Source organism: Takifugu rubripes, chromosome 2 (assembly GCF_901000725.2).
Source record: "Takifugu rubripes chromosome 2, fTakRub1.2, whole genome shotgun sequence".
In the NCBI taxonomy this organism is placed as follows: domain Eukaryota; kingdom Metazoa; phylum Chordata; class Actinopteri; order Tetraodontiformes; family Tetraodontidae; genus Takifugu; species Takifugu rubripes.
The window spans coordinates 12,921,124-12,943,103 of record NC_042286.1 but is presented as its reverse complement, the minus strand read 5'-3'; the positions used below and the strand labels follow the sequence as shown (position 1 = coordinate 12,943,103).

Here is a 21,980-nt window from a genome sequence, read left to right as displayed (position 1 = left end):
CCTTCACAAGTCCTTTAAAAGTAAAGTTTAGTATATCCTGATATCCGAGCTGTTATTGTTGACACGATGTATCACTCGTACCCTGATTCCGGGTCTGCCAGCTCACAAGGAGAACAACAGGAAGCCAGAGAAGCAGCTGAGGTTTTGGAAGTCATCATAGAGACGATAGCTGGCTGGCAAATGCAGGCACACCACATCACCCTCTTCCAGCATCAGGACCACACCACTGGACATGGAAGCATGGCCACCATGGTTGTTCAGGCCCAGGTTGAAGAGGACAGGCTTATTGTTGCGGTACAGGTAGAGGCCCGTGTATCCTCTGAGGTAATCACCGGCGGTGAAGCTGAAGAAGTAAAGTCCTCGGACTGGAGCTGTGAACACGCCTGACACACAGAGGAGCTCCTGTTACCCGGGAGTGAAACACGTGGCCAGTCACCTGTGCTCACCTGTGCTCTGGTTGTAGGCACCACCAACATTGCTAAAGGGCTTGGAGAAGATCAATGTCGTCCCCTCGTCAAAGGGTCCGACAGATCCTGAATCTGTCAGACCAGCAGAGAACGCCACCTTCAGCTGACCTGGAACAAAAACAGCTCAACGACTGCTAAAAACGGGGGTCAAAGATTATATGCACACACCTGTACGTGTGTGTATTATGAGTTGAATACAGAAAAGGTGCTTGATATTACCTGATTTCTCTGCAGCCTGCACATCATCCAGCTGTTCCTGGACGGCTCCCAGTTCAACTTTCAGCTCTACAGGAAGCAGAAAACAGCTGATTCCTAACTCATTGCTAACGGCTTCATCATTTCACTTCAATATTACTCATAAGGCGTCTCACACCACCCAACAAGCAACAGCGGCAGGAAAAACTGCCTTTAACAGGAATAAACCCGGAGCAGGACAGGCTGATTCAGAGTGGCTAATGATCAGATGCTAGCAGATGAAATGGGTATGTATTGACAGTTTTATGAGTTACCAGATAAAAAAAGAAAATGGTTTTTCAATCGTTCATTTGTTATTCCGATTCAATATCTCCTGAGTTCCCACTGAAAAACTACAATCCCCACAATTCCCTGGGACAGTTGTCACCCTTGTCACTGAATCAACAAAGCTAACCTCTATGGAACTATGGAAACAGGAAGGACGAACAACTGGTGGATTCCAAACTGACTTTGTGTTGGCGACGTGTTTCAGACGTTTCTGACCTTTGATAGGTGGAAGAATCATCTTTGTTAAAAATCACCTGAAGTCTGCACCTGTAGCTTCATCATCAGGACGTTTGCCTCACTCAGTCGTCTCTCCAACGCTACAGAAGCAGAGCAGATGGTCACATGATGCATGTTAACCATAAACATTGATAACTATTCTACCCATCACATTACATTCCCAACACTCTGGAGTTCACCTTGGTGACCTTTGAACCCAAAAACAACCAAGCAGAAACAGAGCAGCCAATCTCACACACACACACACACACACACACACACACACACACACACACACACACACACACACACACACACACACACACCTGTGTGGACAACTTGAGCAGCTTCCAGCCTGGAGACGACATCTGTCAGGACACAGAAGCATAGACGGTTGGTCGCCCTCTAGTGGTGGGCATCAGTAAGCAGTTTCAGCATGCCCCTCAGTTATTGGCTGCGTCCCTCACCTCCTCGCCATTTAATATTCAGAGATGTTGATTAACTCATGGAAGCAGAGACCATGTGGTAACCGAGGCGATACACTCATTACACCCCTCCTTCCACACCTGTCTAATTTAGCCCCGCCCTAATCCTCCTTGACAGACATTTACCTGCGTTACTGATCTTCAGCTGGTCGAGCGTGGCTCCGCCCCCACTCAGCTGGACCTGCAGCCCTGACAGGAAACAGGTTTGATCAACTGTTGCCGCCCCTGATCAGCGGAGTTCCATCCGTTTACCATCAGCGTGACTCTTCAGCTGATCCAGCCGCTGCTCCGCTGATCCCAGTCTGACCCGGAGAGCTGAGCAACACAAACATCATCAGCACGGCGCCGGAGTCCACACGGACCGGTCGTCAATATCTGATCAATCACCCGTGTGTTCAGTCCTCAGCTCCTCCAGCTGCTCCTCGCTGACCTTCAACCTGACCTCCAGAGCTGGACGACAACATTCAGGTGTGAAACTACAGACGAGCAACTACGGCCAGAAACTACACACATCAGATACACACGTGTAAAAAGGGCTTAAACAGGAGACAGGATCTTTACTGGAACAAGTTTAAACCAGTTTTGTGTGTGTAAAAGTTGATCTGTTTTATTCGTTTATTGACAGATTCACCTTCTGTGTGATTCTCTCTCAGTCGGGACTCAATGGATGAAATCTGGTCCCACTGACCTGAAAACACAAACAGGTCTAAAGCCAGCCTGTCGGGTGTTAGAGCTACGCTAATTAGCAGCATGCTCATCATTGTCAGAGGAATTGTTTGTTTGTCAACGTGCGACTTCTGTCTTTGTTGGGCAGCTAACATGCTAACTGTAGCAGCTACAGGTGGCTCACCTCTGTTTTCAACCTGCAGCTCGTCCACGCGCGTCTGCGCTGATCCCAGCCGACGACCTTGATCTGTGAAAGTGATGTCACAGGCGTCATGTGACCGTCTCTGGCACCAATAGTTTTTGTAGGCCCTAGGTATCGAGGCCCTCCAGTAACGAGGCCCTACAGTAACGAAGCCCTCCAGTAACGAGGCCCTCCAGTAACGAAGCCCTCCAGTAACGAGGCCCTCCAGTAACGACGCCCTACAGTAACGAGGCCCTCCAGTAACGAGGCCCTACAGTAACGAGGCCCTCCAGTAACGACGCCCTACAGTAACGAGGCCCTCCAGTAACGAGGCCCTCCAGTAACGAGGCCCTACAGTAACGAGGCCCTCCAGTAACGAGGCCCTCCAGTAACGAGGCCCTATAGTAACGAGGCCCTCCAGTAACGAGGCCCTACAGTAACGAGGCCCTCCAGTAACGAGGCCCTCCAGTAACGAGGCCCTCCAGTAACGAGGCCCTATAGTAACGAGGCCCTCCAGTAACGAGGCCCTACAGTAACGAGGCCCTCCAGTAACGAGGCCCTCCAGTAACGAGGCCCTCCAGTAACGAGGCCCTATAGTAACAGAAGTTTTAAACTGAAAACTCAACTATCATCAAGATCATGTGACCAACCTGCTGCACTGATCTTCAGCTGGTCCAGGTGATTTTGGCTGGAATTCAGTCTGCTGTCAATCACTGATAACTGATCTGGAATCAATACACGAGGAAGGAAGGGAGGGAAGGAGGAAGGAGGAAGGGAGGGAAGAAGGATGGATGGATAATTGGATGGATGATGAATGATGGATGGATGAATGGATGCTCACTGTGGATGAAGAGCTCTAGTCGTTCTGCTGACTTGGTGAAGTTCTGCTCGAGTCCATTCAGTCGACAGTGAATAGCTAAAAAAACATAAACGAGTGAACGAAAGAATGAACGAGTGAACAAAAGAATGAACGAGTGAGCTCGACAGCTCAACACATCAATACGTCACCCAACAAATGTTAATTTTTTCAGTGATTTATGAAAGTCTAATGATTTGTTTGAAGGGAGCAGAGGATGTTCCAGAGGTTGTGGAAGCTCTGAGCACCTGTAGAGGAACCCAGAGGTGGGTCAAACATCAGGGAGGACGTCACAGGTGTGGCTCCATCAGAGACCACGCCCACTCACCCACCTCTCCTCTTTACCTGAGAGCCTCCATCTCATCTCTAAAATCAATAACTGATCGATCAGTTTCGTTACCGTGTGTCGTGGCGCTCAGCTCCTCAAGTCGGACGTCCACGTGTCTCTCCAGCTCAGAGGAGCTATTGGACACCTGGAATTCTGGGAAAAATGAGTGAACCTAAAGATGAAGCTTCTGTTCAAGCTTCCACTGAGATAAGGAAATGCTTGGTGATCAATAATCTGACCTGAGGTCTGTTTCATCAGCTCCTCTATCAGCTCTTCAGTGCTACACACTCTGAGAGCCAGGACTGAAAGAACAGACAGGATGTGACATCAGCAGACTGGAAATGACATCACCACCAGCAATGTGAGCATGAGGATGATGATGGTGACCTGTGTTCTTCCTCTTCAGCACCTCCAATGTTCTCTCGCTCGCCCTCAGTCTCATCTGCAGGAACGGCAGCTCTGTTGCCGTGGCTGTGGACGGACAGTAACCATGGTTACCTGAGATATAACTGACCAAATGTGACTTTAGCTACATGCTAACACTAGCTTCCATTAAAATGTGACCTTCAGACCAGCCTGAGACAACCTGAAGCTGGCTGAGGACAGTTCTGATGAAGACTGAAGGTGGTTCTGGTGGAGACCGAGAAAAGATAAGAGACTGAAGCTGATCAAGATGAAGATGAAGATGAAGATGGGCGTCTCTCAGCATGGAACTCTGCTCTGGAAAGGTTGGTAAGTGAGGAGCAGCAGCTCAGGGGAGCAGCTGCTGCCTCCAGGGGCTCTGGCCTGTGGTGAGGAGCTTCAGAGAGTGAAGATTAGGAGACATGAAGGTTCTCTGGATGGAGATCAGAGCAGATCTGGAAAAGCTGGTTTGGAATGAGTGGTCGTCCTGGTAACGAGGTCAGCAGAAATATCTACTCGTGAGGACAGAAGGACCAAGCATGAAGGTTGATTCTGAGCTCCAGGCCTCCTTTCTCCTGGCCCATTAGGTTGGTTTTGTGTGCCTTCAGAGGCCTTATTGGAGATCCTGACATGTCACTGACAGGTATGAAGAAGCTGGGATGACAGAGGCTTACCTGTGCTCTTCTTCACATGCTCCTCAAAGGAGCTCTCACTGCTGTTCATCCTGGACCTGAGTGTGGACACCTCAGCTGCTTGAGCTGAAACAGAACAGCAGCACTTTTTGTTCTGCACTAGAACTTCGTTGTAAGCAAAGGAATGAAAAAGATGGCGGAGGTGTTAATGAAAAGCCCCTCAGAAGGTTCTTCAGCTCCACTAGAAGAGCCACTAGAGCACCGGGGCGTCCCCTAGTAGCTAAATAAGACCATGAAAGTGTCCACACGGACCTTTGACTGACCCACCTTCACTCTGCACCTCCAACTTTTCCACCCTCCTCCTCAGACTGGAGCCCGGCTCCATTAGAGGTTCCTCAGCCCGACGGAGCAACGTGTCCTCCAACTGATCTAGTCTCCGTCTCTGCCGCTCAGACTCCACCTGCCAGTCCCTCAGCTGGGTCTCCATGCTACGCTGGGCTTGACACTGCCTCACCTCCGCCGCCTTAAGGCTCAGGACCAGCTCCTTCAAACCCAGGAGCTCATCCCACAGGCTGTGGAGCTCCGGAGGGACATCGGCCTTCTTCTCATCGTGGTCTGAAAACTTCTTGATGTCCTCCTGATGGACTGAAACCTCTGAGCAGCCCTGACGGACACACAGCAGCAGGAACAGAGAGAGAAGACCATTCATCCTGAAACAGAACCTGTGGCTCAACACGGGTTCACCAGCTTATATACCCCCCCCCACACACACACACACACACGCTAATCTTCAAGCTCCTGATGCATGACTTCACAGAGTTTTCCTTGATTCAGCTTCAGCTAATGAAGCTAGTCAGATGCTTTCAAGCAGAACTGTTGAGGAACCTTCTGCTCAACACCAAGTGGACCTTCTGACAAAGAAGACTGGATCTGATTCAGTCCAAGGGGAGAAACCTCCTGCAGGAGCCACCTCAGGTCCAGTTGGCCCACTCGTGTGGGCATCTTCGTCAGCGATGACCGGCGGTCGACCATCAGCTCCGTTATACTGGAGCCAACAGGCTCCGGGTCCCAACGGCAGGATCAGCTCCTCTTCTGCTGCTCTGCATACCTCACATAGCAAACATGCTAAGCTGCAGCTCTGACACGTGTCCAGATTATACACACGTGTGGAGTTTGACCTTCAGCCCGATTTGAATTTACCCGTAGATGAAACATGAACATCTTGGTTGATGCGCAGCAGAAACCCACGACCGCGTCTCGCTGAGGCTGAAAACCTTCGTAGCCCAAAGATCCCCCACAGTGAAACCCTGGACGCAGAGGCTAAAGCTAGCGTGGGGCTAAATCAACATTTATTTTGTAAAATAAAGACACACCGTCGCTGTTGTGGATTTTAAATATTGTGGTTTTGCTCTTGTGACCTTTCAGTGGCATCAATCGAGCAGCTTCTTCATTAGCATAACGGTATCGAATCGGCATGTTTGGAGCCTTCTGTGGTAAAGTAGCATGAGCTAACCTGAGGCTAAAGCAAACACAACATCATGCTGGTAAACAGAAGCTAAGGTTTAGTCAAGAGTTAAAATCCAAACAGGATTTTATTTTCATGGCAACAGGAAAAAAAAAAACCCAGATCCATTTAAAATGGTTGTTGCTCTGACAGCAAGAACAACAAGGCATCATCATAGTGATATTGCTTCACAGAGACACCACAAGGTGACTCCTCGGTTCAGTCCAGCCCCCTGACCCTGGATCAGTGTCAACGCAGAACCAAACTGTCAAAGAAAAATCACATCTGCTATTACCATGGTAACAAGTGTCTGTCGGCATCATCACAGGAGGGCCCATGAGTCATTTAGTTCTGATACAAACGCAATAAAAGTGTGGTTCCTGTAAGAGAGGACAGACAGAGACGGGGCCGGGAGGTCAGAGGAGGATCTTCTCTCAAGAGGACCTCTGGGAGAACAGTACAAGTCAGGACTACACCAGGAGGCTAATCTCTACCGCTTGTGGAAATGAGCTAACCTCGGCTAAAGAAGCCTGCAGCAGCTACGTTACAGCTATGATTACTTTAGCTACCGCGATCCAGCTCCTGGAGCTGGTCTCATGTTAATGTTTCCTAAAGTCCAGGTTGTGCGATTGTTTAAAGGCGTCGCCCAGCGCAGGTGTGAGGACCGGACATTCACAACAGTGTCAGCATACAGCCGGGACACACTCGGACAGCAGCCGGCGCGTCCGAGTGCTGTCAGCCAATAAAAACGTCTGATTGATGCGAGTCTGACCTCTGACCCCAGTACAGTCTAACATTCTAATCATTCAGAAACAGCAGCACAGTTCTGATCCAGGATCAGCGATGGCCCGTGTACGCTCTGAACCAGGACGTGACGGAGGCGGCGGCGGAGGAGATCATCCCGCCGGTGTTCGCCGAGGGCTGAGACACCTGCAGTGCACTCTGGGAAAGATCCATGGCCTGGAGGAGAAAAGGAGGATGCGGCCCGTTTACTGACAGCACCTTTCAACATTCACGGGTTTCTGGTCCATTTGCTGCACGTCCCACCTGCGATGGGATGTCGCAGAAGCGTGGACTCGGTACCGTCTCCCAGTCCGTCCCCAGGTCCGTCTCCTCGTCCGTCACCACTTCATCCCCGCTCTCGTCCTCCAGGCCCGCCGCGTCCGGCTCCACGAACTCCATCGACTCCTCCAGGTCGGCGCTCACCTCAAACGGACCCGTCCTGGACCGCGGCCAGAACCACAGAAAGTAGCTCAGCGATACGGCGGATTAGCTCAGGCTGGACGGAAAACACTGATCTCACCTGCCGAGGTTGTTGTTGTCGGGGGCAACCAGAAACATGATGTTCCTTAATGTGTGATGGGGGTGAAGATTTTCACTGTCGACATGCTACACACACACACACACACACACACACACACACACACACACACACACACAGTAAGTGTTTCTGGTCAGGTGATCGCATCGGCGGTGTTTTAGGACGGTGGTTCTGGTGTTGCGTTTGGGTGTAATCAGTAATGTGTGGTGCTGTGGATGTTCTGACCTGAGAGAAGCACAGGTGCAGGATGTTGGTGTTCAGTTTGTTCAGAGCTCTGGTGAAGCGGTACCTGTTCAGGTTGTCCCCACAGAACTCGCTGTGGAACAGAAAGGTGGGTCAGACGGAGGGAGCTCCGATATCCCGACTGCCCTGCGAGGCGAAGCGCTCACCTGTTGCAAAGCTTCTTGGGTAAATTGACATCGAGGATGTGTGACAGGATGGTGATGAGCTGTGTGATGTAGCACAGGGCGGCGCTGACGGTGTGCGCTGGGTTGATGTGGTCCAGTTCTGGGTGGGTCATAAGGTCACGCTGATAACCCCGCTGTGTACATTCAATGCGCAGAGGCCCCGCCCCCCTCCTCACCTGGCCCTTGATTGGCGCTCTTCTCCTCCACCCAGCTGTAATAGGCAGAGCAGTCGCCATTGCTGGGTAGAACCACGGGGGGTCCAGTGATGCTGATGCTGGTTTCTCCGTTCTGGTCGTCCCAGATCCAGCGACCGGACAGGTAGGTGGTCCGGCGGGCCTCAGCCAGCTCGCTCACCGTGGTCGACGTCAGCGCCAGGTCGCACTCTGCCAGCACGTCTGCAGGGTCCCTGAGCAACAGACACACCCGCCCTTCAGGCTCAGGGTCTGATCCGAGGTCCGATCCCACCGGCGTGGCTCACCTGTTGCCTTGTTTCTCCTCCTTCATGGGGAAGATGTAAATCGTCAGCTCCGTTATGTGTTCTCGTCTCAGAGCCGCCAGCTTGCTCAGCGTGGCCTGCAGGTCTCGACCCCGCCGCTCGAGGAGGTCGCCGAGGCGCCGGTTGTGACGGTCGATCCGGTCCAGTTTCTCCTGGTGTCGACCTGCTCGGCGCTGCAGGCGCTGACGTTCCTCTTGAGAGTGTAGGAGCAGCTCCGAGTCTGCAGCAGCAGGAAGAGGAGGCTGGTAAGAACCTCTGGGTTCCTCTCCAGAGCCTGCAGGAGAACTCTGAGGAACCCGGACACTCACCGCTCTTCAGCTGGTTTTTACATCCAGAGATCGACTCCTTCAGCTGATCGATCGTCACCCGACATGACATCATCTTCCATTTCTACCGGAATACAAAAGGCGTCAGTCGTGTTCGTCAGCGACCTGCCGGACCTCGACATCGGCGGAGCGGACTGAACTCACCATCTGATCAGCCTCCAGCTTTCTGCTCATGTTCTGGATGACTCTAAGGAAACACAACTCATCTGTGACTTCCAAGCAAACAACACACAACAGCAAACTATCCCAACGTGTTAGTTTGTTCATGACTATTAAGGTGATAACTATCAATATCAGAGCGGATCTGATGTGTTTCACCTCTGTTGCAGTTGCTCCTTCTCCTCCTTCAGCTTCTTCAGTCGCTCCACCTTCTCTTTGTACCTGCAAACAATTCAAAGGGTGAGTAAAAGTTATTGGATCCATTGCTAAATTGCCGTTTGTGAGACTTATTCTTCGTTAGAAGTGTTAGAAAGCATTACAAACCCGGCAGCTGAACAGGCCAGCGCACCTAGCGGCTAATAGCTCTAAAGCTAGCAGCTCGAATGCTAGCATCTAATAAACTACGTCTGCCGACGTGCCCTTTAACCAACAACGTTGGCAGTGGGGTAAACTACAAATTCACCATCAACTATCGGAATAAACCGATAGTTATATTTTCTTCTATAGTCTTCTTTTAAACCGGGCGGGGGTGTTACTTAAATCAGTAACTGTGTCAAAAGGCTGACAATAAGGGTGCATGTGAGGACACTTCAAACCTTTCAGAGTTTTTTCCGCTGAAGTACACAAAGTCTCCGGCCTGGATGCACCGGGCACAGGTCAGCCTCCGGCGGGAGGTGCTGCACAGCGGGCATCGCTCCACGGCCACCGACAGTCCCTCCGCGTCGTCCACGGACTCGACCATCGCACAGCCCGAGATGGACTGAGGAGGGTGGGGTTGGTGGTGACAAACGGGTGGCCTCCCGCTACAGTGAGGATCGGCGGGTGTTGCAGCGCATTCCGGCCCGGAATGTCCCGCTGAGGACGCCATGGACGGGGAGCTAAAAGCTAACGAGCGTACACGGCTAATCTGACATTAAAGGCTGTTTTATGATCAGAGGTGACATTCCGTACAGCTGAGCGCTGTCTCAGAACTCACACCGACCCAGCGGCCGCCTCACTGGCCCGGGGCTCGCTGTTATATCGAATAAAAAGTAATAAAATGTCCAGACTTCAAACAGCAGCAGACATGTTTTTGTTTTGATGAGCATCGTGTGGAATCGCCCACTTCCGGTGACGTCACCCGGGATGTGTGCTGGCACCGCCCCCAAACTCCCGTAACGTGGACGGGTTTAAGGAGCAAAACTGTAAAAGATTATAACAAAGATAATAACCGCATTTTCAATACATCCTGTAAAGCTCCCCCCTCTGCTCTAATGTCAGAAAATTAACACGGGTTTTACGATCTAAAACATTTGATTCAGCTTCAATTTTGTGCAGTCTCTGAATAATTGTCATTTATTTTTTCTTTCAGGGTGGGAAATTGACAAACAAGTGAGGTTCACCACTTCGAACAAAAGCCTAAACAAAACCTTTTTAAGTTCATATGGACCGGATGTGACATCACCAGTGGGTCTCACTGTTTCCGGAAGCCTCGCAGGATCGGATAAATGTTCTCGAAGGCCTCGTAGATCTCAGCTCGTTCTTTAGCGCCTGGAATTTAACACACGACTGTGTCATTATGACAACTGTTTCTGGAAAAACAGCAACAACAGAAGATTTGGATCCAATCAAATGTTTTTATTTTAATAATACACAGAAACGATTTGCGAAATGGAAGGTGTTGGACAGGTGTGGGTGGAGGACAGAAATTAAAGATATCTGCTGGCAAAAGTAGCTGATGGCGTCACTTTCAGACACAGCAACAGCTACATGAACCCGAGTATTTACCGGTCAGAACCACTTTTCCTGAAACAAAGATCAGCAGGACGATGCGTGGCTTCACCATGCGGTAGATGAGTCCTGGAAACAGCTCCGGTTCATAACTGCACATCAAAAATAAAGTCGGAAAGAAGGTTCAGCTCATGTGACGCTCTCTTTGCAAATGCCTGTTTTGATCTACAACAGGTATAGATGTTGAAACGAGGTGGTACCAGAACCTCAGGTTGGGTTTCAGAGCATTTCATGAGCTTCTGGAGGGTTCTTTAGTAGCAGTCAGTGTTGCTACCTGCTAAACTGTTGATGGGTCAAGACCAGTCCTTCCAGTCTGATGGGAAAGCAGACGTCACAGCTTGCCACCATGTTCTGGATTTTGAAGTCCATGAATCGGGCTGGGAAGCCCAGTTTCTGCACCACGCGAGCGTACTTCCTGGCTGCCAGTCGTGACTGCTCCTCACTGAACACAAAGGTTTCAAATAAAAATGGACAACACAGAAGTTTAGAATGGCCGATAGGCAGCTAGTTAGCTAGTTAGCCTCAACTGGCCGGGCTGACTGACCTTTTGGCTCCGGTACAGACCATTTTTCCTGAGCTGAAGATCAGCGCGGTGGTTCTGGGTTCACGAATCCTCATGATGACTGCAGCGAAACGCTTGAATGACACAAACGGCTTGTTTTATTAATGGATACAACAAAACTAATAATATCAGTGATGTTTTACAATCAAACTCTGACAAATTGACTTTTATAATCGATTGGTAACCATCATTGATGTCTGTCAAGGGAACAAGGAAGCCACAGACCAATAATTTACCAACCTCTGCTGTCCATCTGCAGAGGCACTTCATTGGTGCAGTAATACTAGTAATAATAATAATAATAATAATAATAATAATAATAATAATAATCCATGTAATACATGTATTGTAATACTTGGGGGTACCTTTGGGTTGTACTCTGCATTTCTAGCTTGGAGGGCAATAAACTTTAGATCCAATGGACACCCGAGGTTGACTGTAGAGACGATGTTCCTGCACCAGATCAGCTGTGAGTACCACATACTGTACTGTAGTAGTATTGAGTAGTAGTGCAGTGACTCACTGAAGCTGTGGGATGATTCCTGACCTCTCCGTCACAGGGGTCATTGGAGTCATGGGGGTCATTGGGGTCATTGAATAGAAAGGGGAGTTGTGTACCCCACCTCCTAACAGAGAGGGGTTCTGCTGGTCAAATGTGGCTGCTGGTGTTGCGGAATTCTGGGAGTCGTAGTCAAGGCACACCGCACTATCCTGAGACACAGCCCGATCTTCAGCCTGAGCTGTGGACACAGGTGAGCTCATGCTGACTCAGGAGGACAGGTGGATCATTTTAAAAAGCAGTTGTATTTCTGATAACCAATGACATCACACCTGTGTTGTCATGGTGACCGAGTTCCTCCTGTGTGCTGAGGTCATCAGGCAGGAAGCTCAGGTCCAGTTCCGCCCCTGATTCTCTGCTGGGCCCCGCCCTTCCTGACAGGTAGGTGGAGTCTTGTGTAGATGAGAGGGCGGGGCTATGCAAGCCCAGCTCCTCCTCCAGTATAAAGCCAGAGTCCTGTGACAATCAAAGGCGTCTCATCATTCATGAGAGTGACAGGTTCAATTCATTTCTTCCTCAGAACTTTAGAAACTTTATTTTCCCTGGGGGGGGGGGGGGGGTCACATTCAGAATGCTGAAACAAAAGGTAGCCAGTATTTGAAATATCCCCTCCTGAAATAAAATCTGTTTGGCAAATAAACCCAAAGAAGAGGCTGCAGTTGTCTTATACACCATTAAAATCCTTGAGGACATCCAAGATTTAATCAATGGATAAATTCAGGTTATTAGACAAGTGAAATAAGGTGAGATCTTGAAAGAGGCGAACAGTAAAAAGCAGAACGTGATGCTCCCACAAGCTTTCGCTGTTACTCACATTTGCAATGGAGTCTTCGAAGTAACGCTCCAGCGCAGACTCATCCATGATGAGAAGGTTCAGGACCTGATCCAGGAGCTGACACAGCTGCTGCAAATCAGGATGAGTTCAGACAGCTGAGCGTGTTTCAAACAGAAAAATTCCAGGGGATATATTTTTAAATCTAATCAAAATATATAGACCTGATGATGAAGAGACGTTTAATCTTTCAGTATTTGTATCTGAAATAGGTCACAAGTGCAGTTAAAGTACCTCCAAAGTCCTTCAGTGTGTTGATGGGTGCAGTTCATCCTCCGTCCGACAGGTGGCGACGCACAACTTGCCGCCACCGTAAACGACGCGGATGTAAACAAAGCTGCATGGCTCCCTGATGATCGGCTGGTCGGGTTATCGATCACATGTGATCAGTTTTGGGACGATGTCTTTGTAGTTTCGTCTGAGGAGAGAGAAAATGGAAGAGGTGAAGAACCGAGTGACGGAGTTTTCACTGGAGGCTCACGGTGAGAGCAGCAGCACTTTAGCACTGTTAGCTTAGACGGTCATAGACTTCTGAATTTTGCTACCGCTGCTTTTGCCTAAAGTTGTTACCCCAATATAATAAGCATGTGTTATTTTCTGTTTTATTTAACATTGTAGGGGGGAGCATATTTTGATTTGATGGAGCATATTTATGGTTTGATTGATTTGATTGATTACTCCCATAATAATCTCCAAAAAATCAAATAATAATCCTATAATATTCCCCACAATATTCAAAGCATTTATGTGAAATTGATATTTACCTCACTACACCCCTGTAATTAATGCCATCATGCTTTGACGTGTTTTAATCGATAATTTAAAGGGCGAGCATACGCATGCGAGTTACTACGCATGCGCAGAACCATGGGCATCGCTTCAATTGGTAGAACTTAAGGGAACACTCGTTACTACGGTAACAGAGCTCATAAAGGGACTCCTATTAAGTACATATAGAGATGAAAGACACTGTGTTTGTACTACTAAATGTACTAGCATACCATTGCATGGTAATAAGGCTGTACTTGATAGTACCAGCACTATTAAAACAATGAAGTATTGGTCTGTACTTCACAGCAGGTCTTCTGTAGTTTCAGAAAAGGCCATGAAACCATCTGGGCTATTTCAACATTTTATTGATTACTTTTCAGATCTCTATCTGAACCGGTCGGTGCCGTACCTGGAGGAACCGCCTGACCCGCTTCAGTTCTACCGCAGCTGGATTGCTCCAAACAAGCCCTGCATCATCAGAAACGCCCTCAGCCATTGGCCAGCTCTGAGCAGGTGGACCCCAGAGTACCTGAGGTACCATCAGCCCTAATCTTCTGTGCTGGACGATAAAGATCATTCAGGTGTTGTTGAGAACACGACCTGTCTGCAGGCAGAAGGTGGGGTCAAAGGTCATCAGCGTTGCGGTCACGCCTAACGGCTATGCGGACGCCGTCAGTGGCAAATACTTCGTAATGCCAGAGGAGCGACCGATGACGCTTTCCTCCGTGCTGGACATCATCGAGGGGAAGGTGACTCAACACTCAGAATAACATATATACAGCCTGACACTCCATGACTGACCACAACCAGCGTGTTATGTTCAGGGGCAGTTGGAGAAGGCAGTGTTCTATGTTCAGAAGCAGTGTTCCAACCTCCTGGAGGAGCTGCCGGAGCTCACGGACGATGTGGAGCCTCACATATCGTGGATGAGCACCGCACTAGGTGACATGGCTGAGCTGGCACAGATACATTAGTTACAAATGAAAAAACACCGGCATTCAATTTTTAATCACTTCATTTTTAATCAATCAATTTATCTTTTAATGGCATCAATGTTTTCCCTCCAGGGAGGTTACCGGACGCCGTTAATTTCTGGCTCGGAGAGGCGAGCGCCGTCACGTCCAGTGAGTCGCCACGGCAGCAGCGGTGTGTTTACAACAGAGTGTGTGTGTGTTGATGATGCGTTTACTGTCTCAGTGCACAAGGATCACTATGAAAATCTCTACTGCGTCGTCTCTGGAGAGAAGAACTTCATCTTGCTGCCGCCCACAGATCGGCCCTTCATCCCTTACGGTAACCATAGCTACCACCTGGCGTCCTGCGCTGCATCTATATTAATATTCACTGAACTAATCAAGCGTGGACGGCAGGTCTGTACCAGCCAGCTGTTTACCACCAGCGGGACGACGGCGAGTTCGAAGTCGTGGAGCAGCTCGGCTCAGAGGTGCGTTCAGGCGTCGCGTTTCTGCTTAAACGCCAATTCTATCAACAGCACGATCTTTAAACTACTTGGTGTGTAAAGATCACCGTGACGACCGCTCCCTCAGGTCCCGTGGATCCCTCTGGACCCCCTGAACCCTGACCTGGAGCAGTACCCTCAGTACCGGAGGGCGCGACCCGTGCGCTGCAGCGTGAAGGCCGGGGAGATGTTGTACCTGCCGTCGCTCTGGTTCCACCACGTGCAGCAGTCCCACGGATGTGTCGCAGGTAGGTCAGAGCGGAGGCGGCGCGGCGGAACGCGCCCCCGCCGACGCGCCCCCGCCGCACTCACAACTGTCCCGTCCTCGCAGTGAACTTCTGGTACGACATGGAGTACGACATCAGGTACAACTACTTCCAGCTGCTGGAGTCTCTGTGCGGGGCCGCGTCGGCAGCAGGACCGCCGGGGAAATCGTCCGTGGCTCTATGACATCACTTCCTGGATCTTCTTCCTCGAAGAACCGGGCGAGGGACAGATCGCGGGACGGCCCGTGGCGTCCTGGCCCACCAGGCGCCCGTTTACATCATGAAAACGTTCAAAAACAGAAAGGACGGTCCACATTTGTTACAAATGAAAAGACTCTTTATTAAAGCAAATATGTTAAACAGCCAGCAGAGAAAACTCATCGAAACAGAAGCAAAACTCTCTGAACCTGAAAAGTTTTTCCTTCCTCACATTCTTCTTCTATTATTGCATCATCTCTGAGGTTCAAGGCCACACTTGTGGAAGCTGATGAAAACGCCAGTCGGCCGGTTATAATCCAGCAGCGGACTGGCGGGTATTCACGTAAACAAGGTGCACGGGGACTCCAGAGCGCCCCCTGAAACAGACCACGCATCCCGGCATCCGCCAACCGTCGCCTGGTGGGAGCGCACGGAAACAGATCGAGTGATCAATATGATCCTTAAAGTCACACAGCTACTCTTACCGCACCGTAGCTAGGATGGAGCTAAACGCTAGCATTAGCCATTCGACAGAAGCTGCTGTAAAAAGAACGGCAGATGCGAACCCAGTACACGTGGAGCGCCCCCTGGTGGCGGCCGCAGTAACGCGTCAAGTCTCTTCATTCCACATGCTGAGGTGGGACCGGTTTAAACCACCATTAGAACGTGAGCAGAGGACACCAGGAAGCATCCTGGCTGGGACGCTTCCCTGTGTGGGGGGGGGGGGTCATCACTCCTCTTGCTTGCTCCATCGACAGATGGGAACGTTCATGCTGTGGAACGCCGGCACCCAGCGGTTGTCGTGCAGGCCGACGTTGCAGCCGGGCGTGTCCTTGTGGACGCTACGGCAACACATCCAGTACCCGGGTCCGTAGGGCAGCGCTTGGCAGAAGGGCTTGTGGTGCCAGCGGCACAGCGACACGTCGCCGCGGCCGTACCGCCTCTTGCACTGCTTGCAGGGGTCGTCGCTGTAGCAGGGGTCGGACACCCACAGCGAGTCGGCGGGACGCACGCCGTACGTGTTGATGATGAAGCGGAAGTAGCGGCAGGCGCACTTGAGAGCGGCGAGGCTGCGCGTCGGCAGCAGCGCGAAGATCTGGACCAGCAGGTGGTGCGGGAGCAGCGTGAGGAACGGCTGCGGCTCCAGCAGCTGCTGCAGCCGCTGGCGGACCTCCAGGAAGGCGCACGTCTCCGCTCCGCTCGCCTGCTGTGAGGCCCCGCCCTCGGGAACGGGGGGGCGGGCCGAGTCGGTGCCGGTGGACGTCTCGGGAGGAGGCGGAGACCGAAACAACAAACCAGGAAGAGGCTCCGTCTCCTCAGACGGAAAGGGAGGGTCGGGTGTCTTCAGACTGGCTGAAGCCTCACCTGAGCTCGCTGTAGGGGGCGTGTCAGCGTTGGGTGAAGGGGGTGTGGCCATAAGAGAGGCAGGCGGAGGTGGAGGCAGAGATGAGAGCATTGTTGGTGTTGGCTGGCAGGGGGAGGAGCTAATGACTGCCGAGGTGAGCAGGACCCGCCCCACCGTCCTCTTCAGGCCGTTGGCTTCCGCCTGCGTCCGTAGACGGTCCGACTCCAACCGCGCCACCATGTTCGATACCCTGATGCTGTCCGGCTCGGTGGGCGGAGCCCTGGACAAGGTGAGAGAGGCGGAGCTTTTCTGGAGCGGGAGCACAGGTTTGGTGCCACACCGCCGCCGCTGCTGCTGCTGCTGGCAGAACCTCTTTTCCAAACACGCCACCATCTCCACCACTGAAACCTTTAGCTCCTCCCCTTCCCCCACCGTCTCTGTCCTTCCACCGTCAGCCGACCTTGGACTCCAGTCCAGATGCCTCCAGAACGTCGTGTCCCACGGGACATTCTGGTTCCCTAAATGACGTTGGCGTTTAGCGCGGCCCTTTTCTTCCCAGTTTCCCTTTGACTTCCTGACCTGAAACAGTCCCGACAAGCCCTCGTCTTTGTCCCAGGTGACACCAGGTGAGAGCGCCCTGTTGCCACTGGACCGCCGTCCATCCGAGCCGAACATGGCGATCTTTTCTCGGACATGTCCCGGCTTGATGACGGCCCAGATGTCCAGAGGCTCCGCGTCCTCTGTGGCGGTGCCGCAGCTGCCGCTCGTGGAACCGTTGTGGTGGGATGCAACCGAAGAAATGACACTCTGGGGGAGATGACTCCCGCTGACGTTACCATGGTTACTGCTGCAAATCCTCCACTGTGGGCCCTGCTGGGAGGTCTGAGCACCCGCTGCATTGAAGCACAACTCGTTCGCCAGCTTCGAATAAAACTTCAAGTTCATGATGGTCCTGAGGGAGGACAGGGGACAGTGAAATTCCTTTTACAACGATAATTGAGGATTTCTGAATGAATCGCCTTTTCCCAGGCACACGTTTACCTCCACACTGAGCGGACTGGCTGAGGGTGACTGGTTTGACTGGCAGCTCCTCCGATGGTGCGTCACATGTCTCACATGTCAAGTGTGACAGGAAAACCAGTGCCTGTCTTCTACGGTTCAACATAAAGGCTGCAGGAGCAGATGCACAAGTTATTACAGACATTATTACTATTATTCACACAACAACCAGGTTTGGACCATCTGGGAGGGAGAACGGAGCAGTTAAATGGAAGTTACTGAATAAAACGCAAGATATGAGCGGACCCCCAGCTCTGCCCGGACGTTGGGTGGAGCCACGTCACGATCATTAAGATTATTGATGACTGTGCAGATTGTGAGTGTTTAAACAGACAACGTGGAACGCCGTGTGACGTCACCGTCGGAAAACACGTTAAAACGGTGACAGGGACGACGGTGAGGGTCGTTATGGAAACAGGTTTAACCAGAACACGCCCCAGACACGCCATCTAACACCAAGGTGTGCGCAAAACAAATCACCCAGATACGATATTAAGTGGATGCAACATTAAGAACGAGCCAACAGTGCTAACGAAGCTAACAACAGAGTTGCGGAATCCGCAGCTATTCCACAAAAATCATGTGAGGATTTCACCACCACTTCTCCGAAATCGTTCATAAATGGTTGATCTTCAACGAGACATTTATATCCAATCAAACGCACAAGACGTTCGTAAATTGTTTGCAAATGACGACACCTAAATGCTAGCTAGCATGCTATCAGCTGCGACCGTGGGAAGTTGCGACACAGCACACGAACTGACTAGCTTCTGTGGCTAACAATCAAAGGGTTGCGACATTTCATGGAACAACCGTCTTTCTTGGAGTAAACCGGTCCTTACTGTGGGCAGACGATACTTTAAAAGGATCGAGCAAACAGAGTTAACAGAGGGCCGAGTTTAAGCAGTTAGAGAGGCCGACGTCAAACTAACCTGGAAGGAACCTTCGGTCCGTTCGAAAAACCAAAACATAAAGAAACTGCAGGGACGATTTCTCCTTTAACGAGTTTGTCTCTTTATTGTCTGCGTGACCTGCAGCACGTTTCTCCTATGAAAATACGGGGGGAAACACAGGAAAAACTAATAGCTAAACCATTAATAATGAACCTGACTGCTCTTCTTCGTTGACAACTTCTCGCGCACGTTCAGCGTCATGACGTCAGAAAGCCGCCAAAGATCGTTTATAACAAAACAAGTGACCCTGCACTCTGGAACTACAACGACACACTCAAAACCGGGAAATGAAAGATTCGGGGCAAAACCGCCCAGAAGAACCAGGAAAAACAAATGAAAATAATGAGAAGCTACAGAATTGAATTAAAACAAAGTAAAGGAAACCTTTAACAATCAACAATCAATCAAAATCAGTTTAATCCATCTTTATTATCATGTTTTTAAAAGTGTTCATTAAAAAGTGGCACATTATGACAGTGTTTTGATGAGAACCTTCCCTGGAAAGTTAAGGAACTCAGTCCGCTTGTGTTGTAGACATCCTGGTGTTCTCCAGTGGAACCCTGAGGTTCTGGCTCATTGTAGGGTTTCAAACTTGACACCAGACAGGCTGAGGTCATTGTGGATCCTGATGTACTTGATGGAGCGCAGGTCTCTGATGCGGTGTTGGTACGCCAACAGATGAGCATTGTTGACAGCCACCCTAAACTCATTGTTGGTGCAAAGGATCTTTATCTGCAACACAATGACAAAACGTCAGCGACTTTCCCTGCATTTACACAAGTTATAGATAAAATGTCTGACCTCAAAAGGTTTTCCCTCGACAAAGGGGAAGGGGGAGTCCAGCTGTCTCTCCTCCGGTCCCCACTTCTGGCCAATGAAGCTGTTCCTGACAATCACCTTTTTTCCACACTCGTTGAAGCGAGGGTTGAAGTGAAAGGCCAAATCAGACCGATTGGTGGCCATGTCCACTGTGATCCTGACACACAACAACAGGAACCGTTAGTCGGTTCACAGTGTAGCCTCACACACACAGTCATAGAGCTAAACACAGGGACAAAGACCAGCATGTTTGTTAGAATATTTGTACATTTTACAGCAGCCAGAGAGTCTCAGTTGGTCAGTTATGTCTTAAACGGGTGAGTCAGGAGCTCAGAAGATCCATTTATATGTTTGACCCTCATGACATCTTCACCTTTAACGTTTTACTGCTTCATACTGACTTGTTGGCGTTCATTTTGATGGTTCCAGTGATGGTGATGAGCAGTTTGTCAAACACTCCGGAGGGAAGTGTTTCTTGGTATGGAACCGCCTGGCACCAAGAAAACAACCATTAACTCCATCCATTCATACTCACAGTCTAATCTACACAGTCCATTCATCTGTTTATTCACTCACTCACACCATCATTCCTCCAGTTACACTTACTAGATGCCCAGTTGTGGGTCCTGGCCCTGCTGCAGGTCCAGGCCAGACGGGACCAGTGGGGGCAGTGGGACCAGTGGGGCCAGTGGGACCAGTGGGGCCAGTGGGGCTGGGCCACACAGGTCCACCTCCAGAGGGATTTCCTGGCCAGGTGGGGTTGGCAGGAGGCTTACCTGTTGACACAAACACACCTGATTCCGACCCTCAGGGTGAGGGTGGAGCCTGATCTGCAGAGGTGCTGGTGTACCTGGCCAGACTGGAGCGTTGGGTTGTCCAGGCCACTGACCACTGCCCCCTGCCGGGTTGTTGTTGCTGTTAGGCCACCCATCAAGGGCGTCCTTCAGCTGTGATGAAGAAGAAGAAGAAGAAGAATCTGACCTCAGATCTTCAGATGACTGAAACAACTTCCTTAAATAGTGCACAAACTAGGGTGTTCAGCACTTTGTAGGAGTTTCTGTACGTAAAGTGAGGATTTAGTGCATTTAATGTATCATTGTTGTTTGTGGGTTTACACACTCTCAAACCACAGGAAAGGCAGGAAGTGAACCAAAGACAGGAAGTAAACAAAGAGAAGTGGACCAGAGGCAGGAAGTGAACCAGAGGCAGGAAGTAAGCAAAGAGAAGTGAACCAGAGGCAGGAAGTGAACCAAAGACAGGAAGTAAGCAAAGAGAAGTGAACCAGAGGCAGGAAGTGAACCAAAGACAGGAAGTAAACAAAGAGAAGTGAACTAGAGACAGGAAGTGAACCAAAGACAGGAAGTAAAGCAAAGAGAAGTGAACCAGAGGCAGGAAGTGAACCAAAGACAGGAAGTAAGCAAAGAGAAGTGAACCAGAGGCAGGAAGTGAACCAAAGACAGGAAGTAAAGCAAAGAGAAGTGAACTAGAGGCAGGAAGTCCTGGTCCACTTATTCCTTGGGACTGTGAGTAGAAAACCTCTTCAGCTTTCTGACATGTTTATGTGGGTTTCTGAAACTATCAGGGCTACAACAGCTGCTGGATGTGTCAGCATACATAAAGTATCAGTGGAACTCAGGATAAACCCAAATACTTCATCTAGTCTCCTGCATCGGCGGCCACCAGCGCGTCCAGCAGCAGCAGGTGGGGCCGAGGTGGCTGCCAGGACACACATGAAAAATTTGGCTTTTGGCTCAAACAATAAATCATCAGAGAATTTCCTGGGTCTGTGTTCTAATTCGAGGTACCGATTATATAAATGCGTCCTCATAAATATAAAACTACAGGTGTGTGTGTGTGTGTGTGTGTGTGTGTGCAGACACTCACATCCATGCCACCTGAATTGTTGTTCTGCACCACAGAAGAAGAGTGTGAGGGCGGGGCGGACATGTCGGGACAGGGAGAAGAGAAAAACTCAGGAGTATTTGACAAAACAACAGTACCGCTAATGCTAACACTAATAAATACTTAAAGCTTATCAATGGAGGCGAACTCGCATTACTGCAAGAGCAGCTACCTGAAGTACTGAGTGATTGTTTAATACAGCGTCTGTCCACCCGACGCAGGGACACACGACACTGTGAGGGTGTAAGGTGACCAGGCATCGTGACCCGGAGGACGTTTGCACACACGTTCAGTTCAAACATCAACACAACGATGGTTTATAACTTCCTGTTTTAGAGGAAAAGATGAAGACGTACCTGAAACATACCGCAAGGCCAGATGGAGAAACTAACGCCGAGGGAGAAAACACAAACTGAGCTCCACCCAGACGCACACCAGACTAGTTGTGTGTGTGTGTGTGCGCGTGCCCCACCCACTGACGCACTTATGTGGTTGTGTTTGTCTCACACTCACCAAA

The 21,980-nt window shown here is 50.3% G+C and overlaps 6 protein-coding genes across 12 annotated transcripts; 1 reads left to right on the top strand and 5 right to left on the bottom strand.

The window, feature by feature from the left end:
- Positions 1 to 59: 59 nt before the first annotated feature.
- Positions 60 to 5,486, bottom strand: LOC115248902 (cingulin-like). 5 transcript variants are annotated; one of them, XM_029832982.1, is made up of 17 exons: positions 5,083 to 5,486; positions 4,798 to 4,881; positions 4,109 to 4,192; positions 3,961 to 4,023; positions 3,794 to 3,874; positions 3,379 to 3,453; positions 3,188 to 3,262; positions 2,541 to 2,603; positions 2,322 to 2,378; positions 2,078 to 2,140; positions 1,943 to 2,005; positions 1,817 to 1,879; positions 1,532 to 1,573; positions 1,244 to 1,306; positions 687 to 752; positions 447 to 575; positions 60 to 383 (listed from the first exon to the last, which is right to left on the bottom strand). In XM_029832982.1, exons 1-17 carry the CDS (start codon positions 5,462 to 5,464, stop codon positions 103 to 105), a joined length of 1,734 nt encoding a protein of 577 aa, XP_029688842.1. In that variant the 5' UTR covers positions 5,465 to 5,486; the 3' UTR covers positions 60 to 102. The 5 variants fall into 5 exon arrangements, 3 of the variants coding, with proteins under 3 accessions (XP_029688842.1, XP_029688843.1, XP_029688845.1); XM_029832983.1 differs by having other exon boundaries at positions 199 to 402; XR_003887622.1 differs by having other exon boundaries at positions 250 to 383; positions 447 to 570.
- Positions 5,487 to 6,296: 810 nt separating this feature from the next.
- On the bottom strand, positions 6,297 to 10,079 carry atg14 (autophagy related 14). Its single transcript, XM_003962799.3, has 11 exons — positions 9,565 to 10,079; positions 9,128 to 9,190; positions 8,954 to 8,996; positions 8,792 to 8,873; positions 8,466 to 8,703; positions 8,164 to 8,393; positions 7,970 to 8,087; positions 7,806 to 7,896; positions 7,563 to 7,648; positions 7,307 to 7,481; positions 6,297 to 7,219 (listed from the first exon to the last, which is right to left on the bottom strand). Exons 1-11 carry the CDS (start codon positions 9,834 to 9,836, stop codon positions 7,097 to 7,099), a joined length of 1,521 nt encoding a protein of 506 aa, XP_003962848.1. The 5' UTR covers positions 9,837 to 10,079; the 3' UTR covers positions 6,297 to 7,096.
- Positions 10,080 to 10,270: 191 nt separating this feature from the next.
- Positions 10,271 to 13,028, bottom strand: tbpl2 (TATA box binding protein like 2). Of its 3 annotated transcripts, none has more exons than XM_011619665.2 (9): positions 12,926 to 13,028; positions 12,674 to 12,763; positions 12,132 to 12,315; positions 11,824 to 12,040; positions 11,666 to 11,753; positions 11,283 to 11,374; positions 11,013 to 11,180; positions 10,736 to 10,830; positions 10,271 to 10,539 (listed from the first exon to the last, which is right to left on the bottom strand). In XM_011619665.2, exons 2-9 carry the CDS (start codon positions 12,719 to 12,721, stop codon positions 10,409 to 10,411), a joined length of 1,023 nt encoding a protein of 340 aa, XP_011617967.1. In that variant the 5' UTR covers positions 12,722 to 12,763; positions 12,926 to 13,028; the 3' UTR covers positions 10,271 to 10,408.
- jmjd7 (jumonji domain containing 7) lies at positions 12,993 to 15,563 on the top strand. The gene is made up of 9 exons (XM_029832986.1): positions 12,993 to 13,173; positions 13,843 to 13,996; positions 14,073 to 14,211; positions 14,287 to 14,404; positions 14,530 to 14,586; positions 14,660 to 14,755; positions 14,833 to 14,906; positions 15,010 to 15,169; positions 15,253 to 15,563. Exons 1-9 carry the CDS (start codon positions 13,125 to 13,127, stop codon positions 15,369 to 15,371), a joined length of 966 nt encoding a protein of 321 aa, XP_029688846.1. The 5' UTR covers positions 12,993 to 13,124; the 3' UTR covers positions 15,372 to 15,563.
- fbxo34 (F-box protein 34) lies at positions 15,506 to 19,009 on the bottom strand. Its single transcript, XM_011619924.2, has 3 exons — positions 18,722 to 19,009; positions 17,772 to 17,900; positions 15,506 to 17,682 (listed from the first exon to the last, which is right to left on the bottom strand). Exon 3 carries the CDS (start codon positions 17,673 to 17,675, stop codon positions 16,116 to 16,118), a length of 1,560 nt encoding a protein of 519 aa, XP_011618226.2. The 5' UTR covers positions 17,676 to 17,682; positions 17,772 to 17,900; positions 18,722 to 19,009; the 3' UTR covers positions 15,506 to 16,115.
- Positions 19,010 to 19,154: 145 nt separating this feature from the next.
- On the bottom strand, positions 19,155 to 21,947 carry lgals3b (lectin, galactoside binding soluble 3b). Its single transcript, XM_011619910.2, has 7 exons — positions 21,820 to 21,947; positions 21,446 to 21,469; positions 20,412 to 20,508; positions 20,168 to 20,337; positions 19,963 to 20,051; positions 19,544 to 19,718; positions 19,155 to 19,474 (listed from the first exon to the last, which is right to left on the bottom strand). Exons 1-7 carry the CDS (start codon positions 21,826 to 21,828, stop codon positions 19,316 to 19,318), a joined length of 723 nt encoding a protein of 240 aa, XP_011618212.1. The 5' UTR covers positions 21,829 to 21,947; the 3' UTR covers positions 19,155 to 19,315.
- Between the last annotated feature and the right edge of the window lie 33 nt (positions 21,948 to 21,980).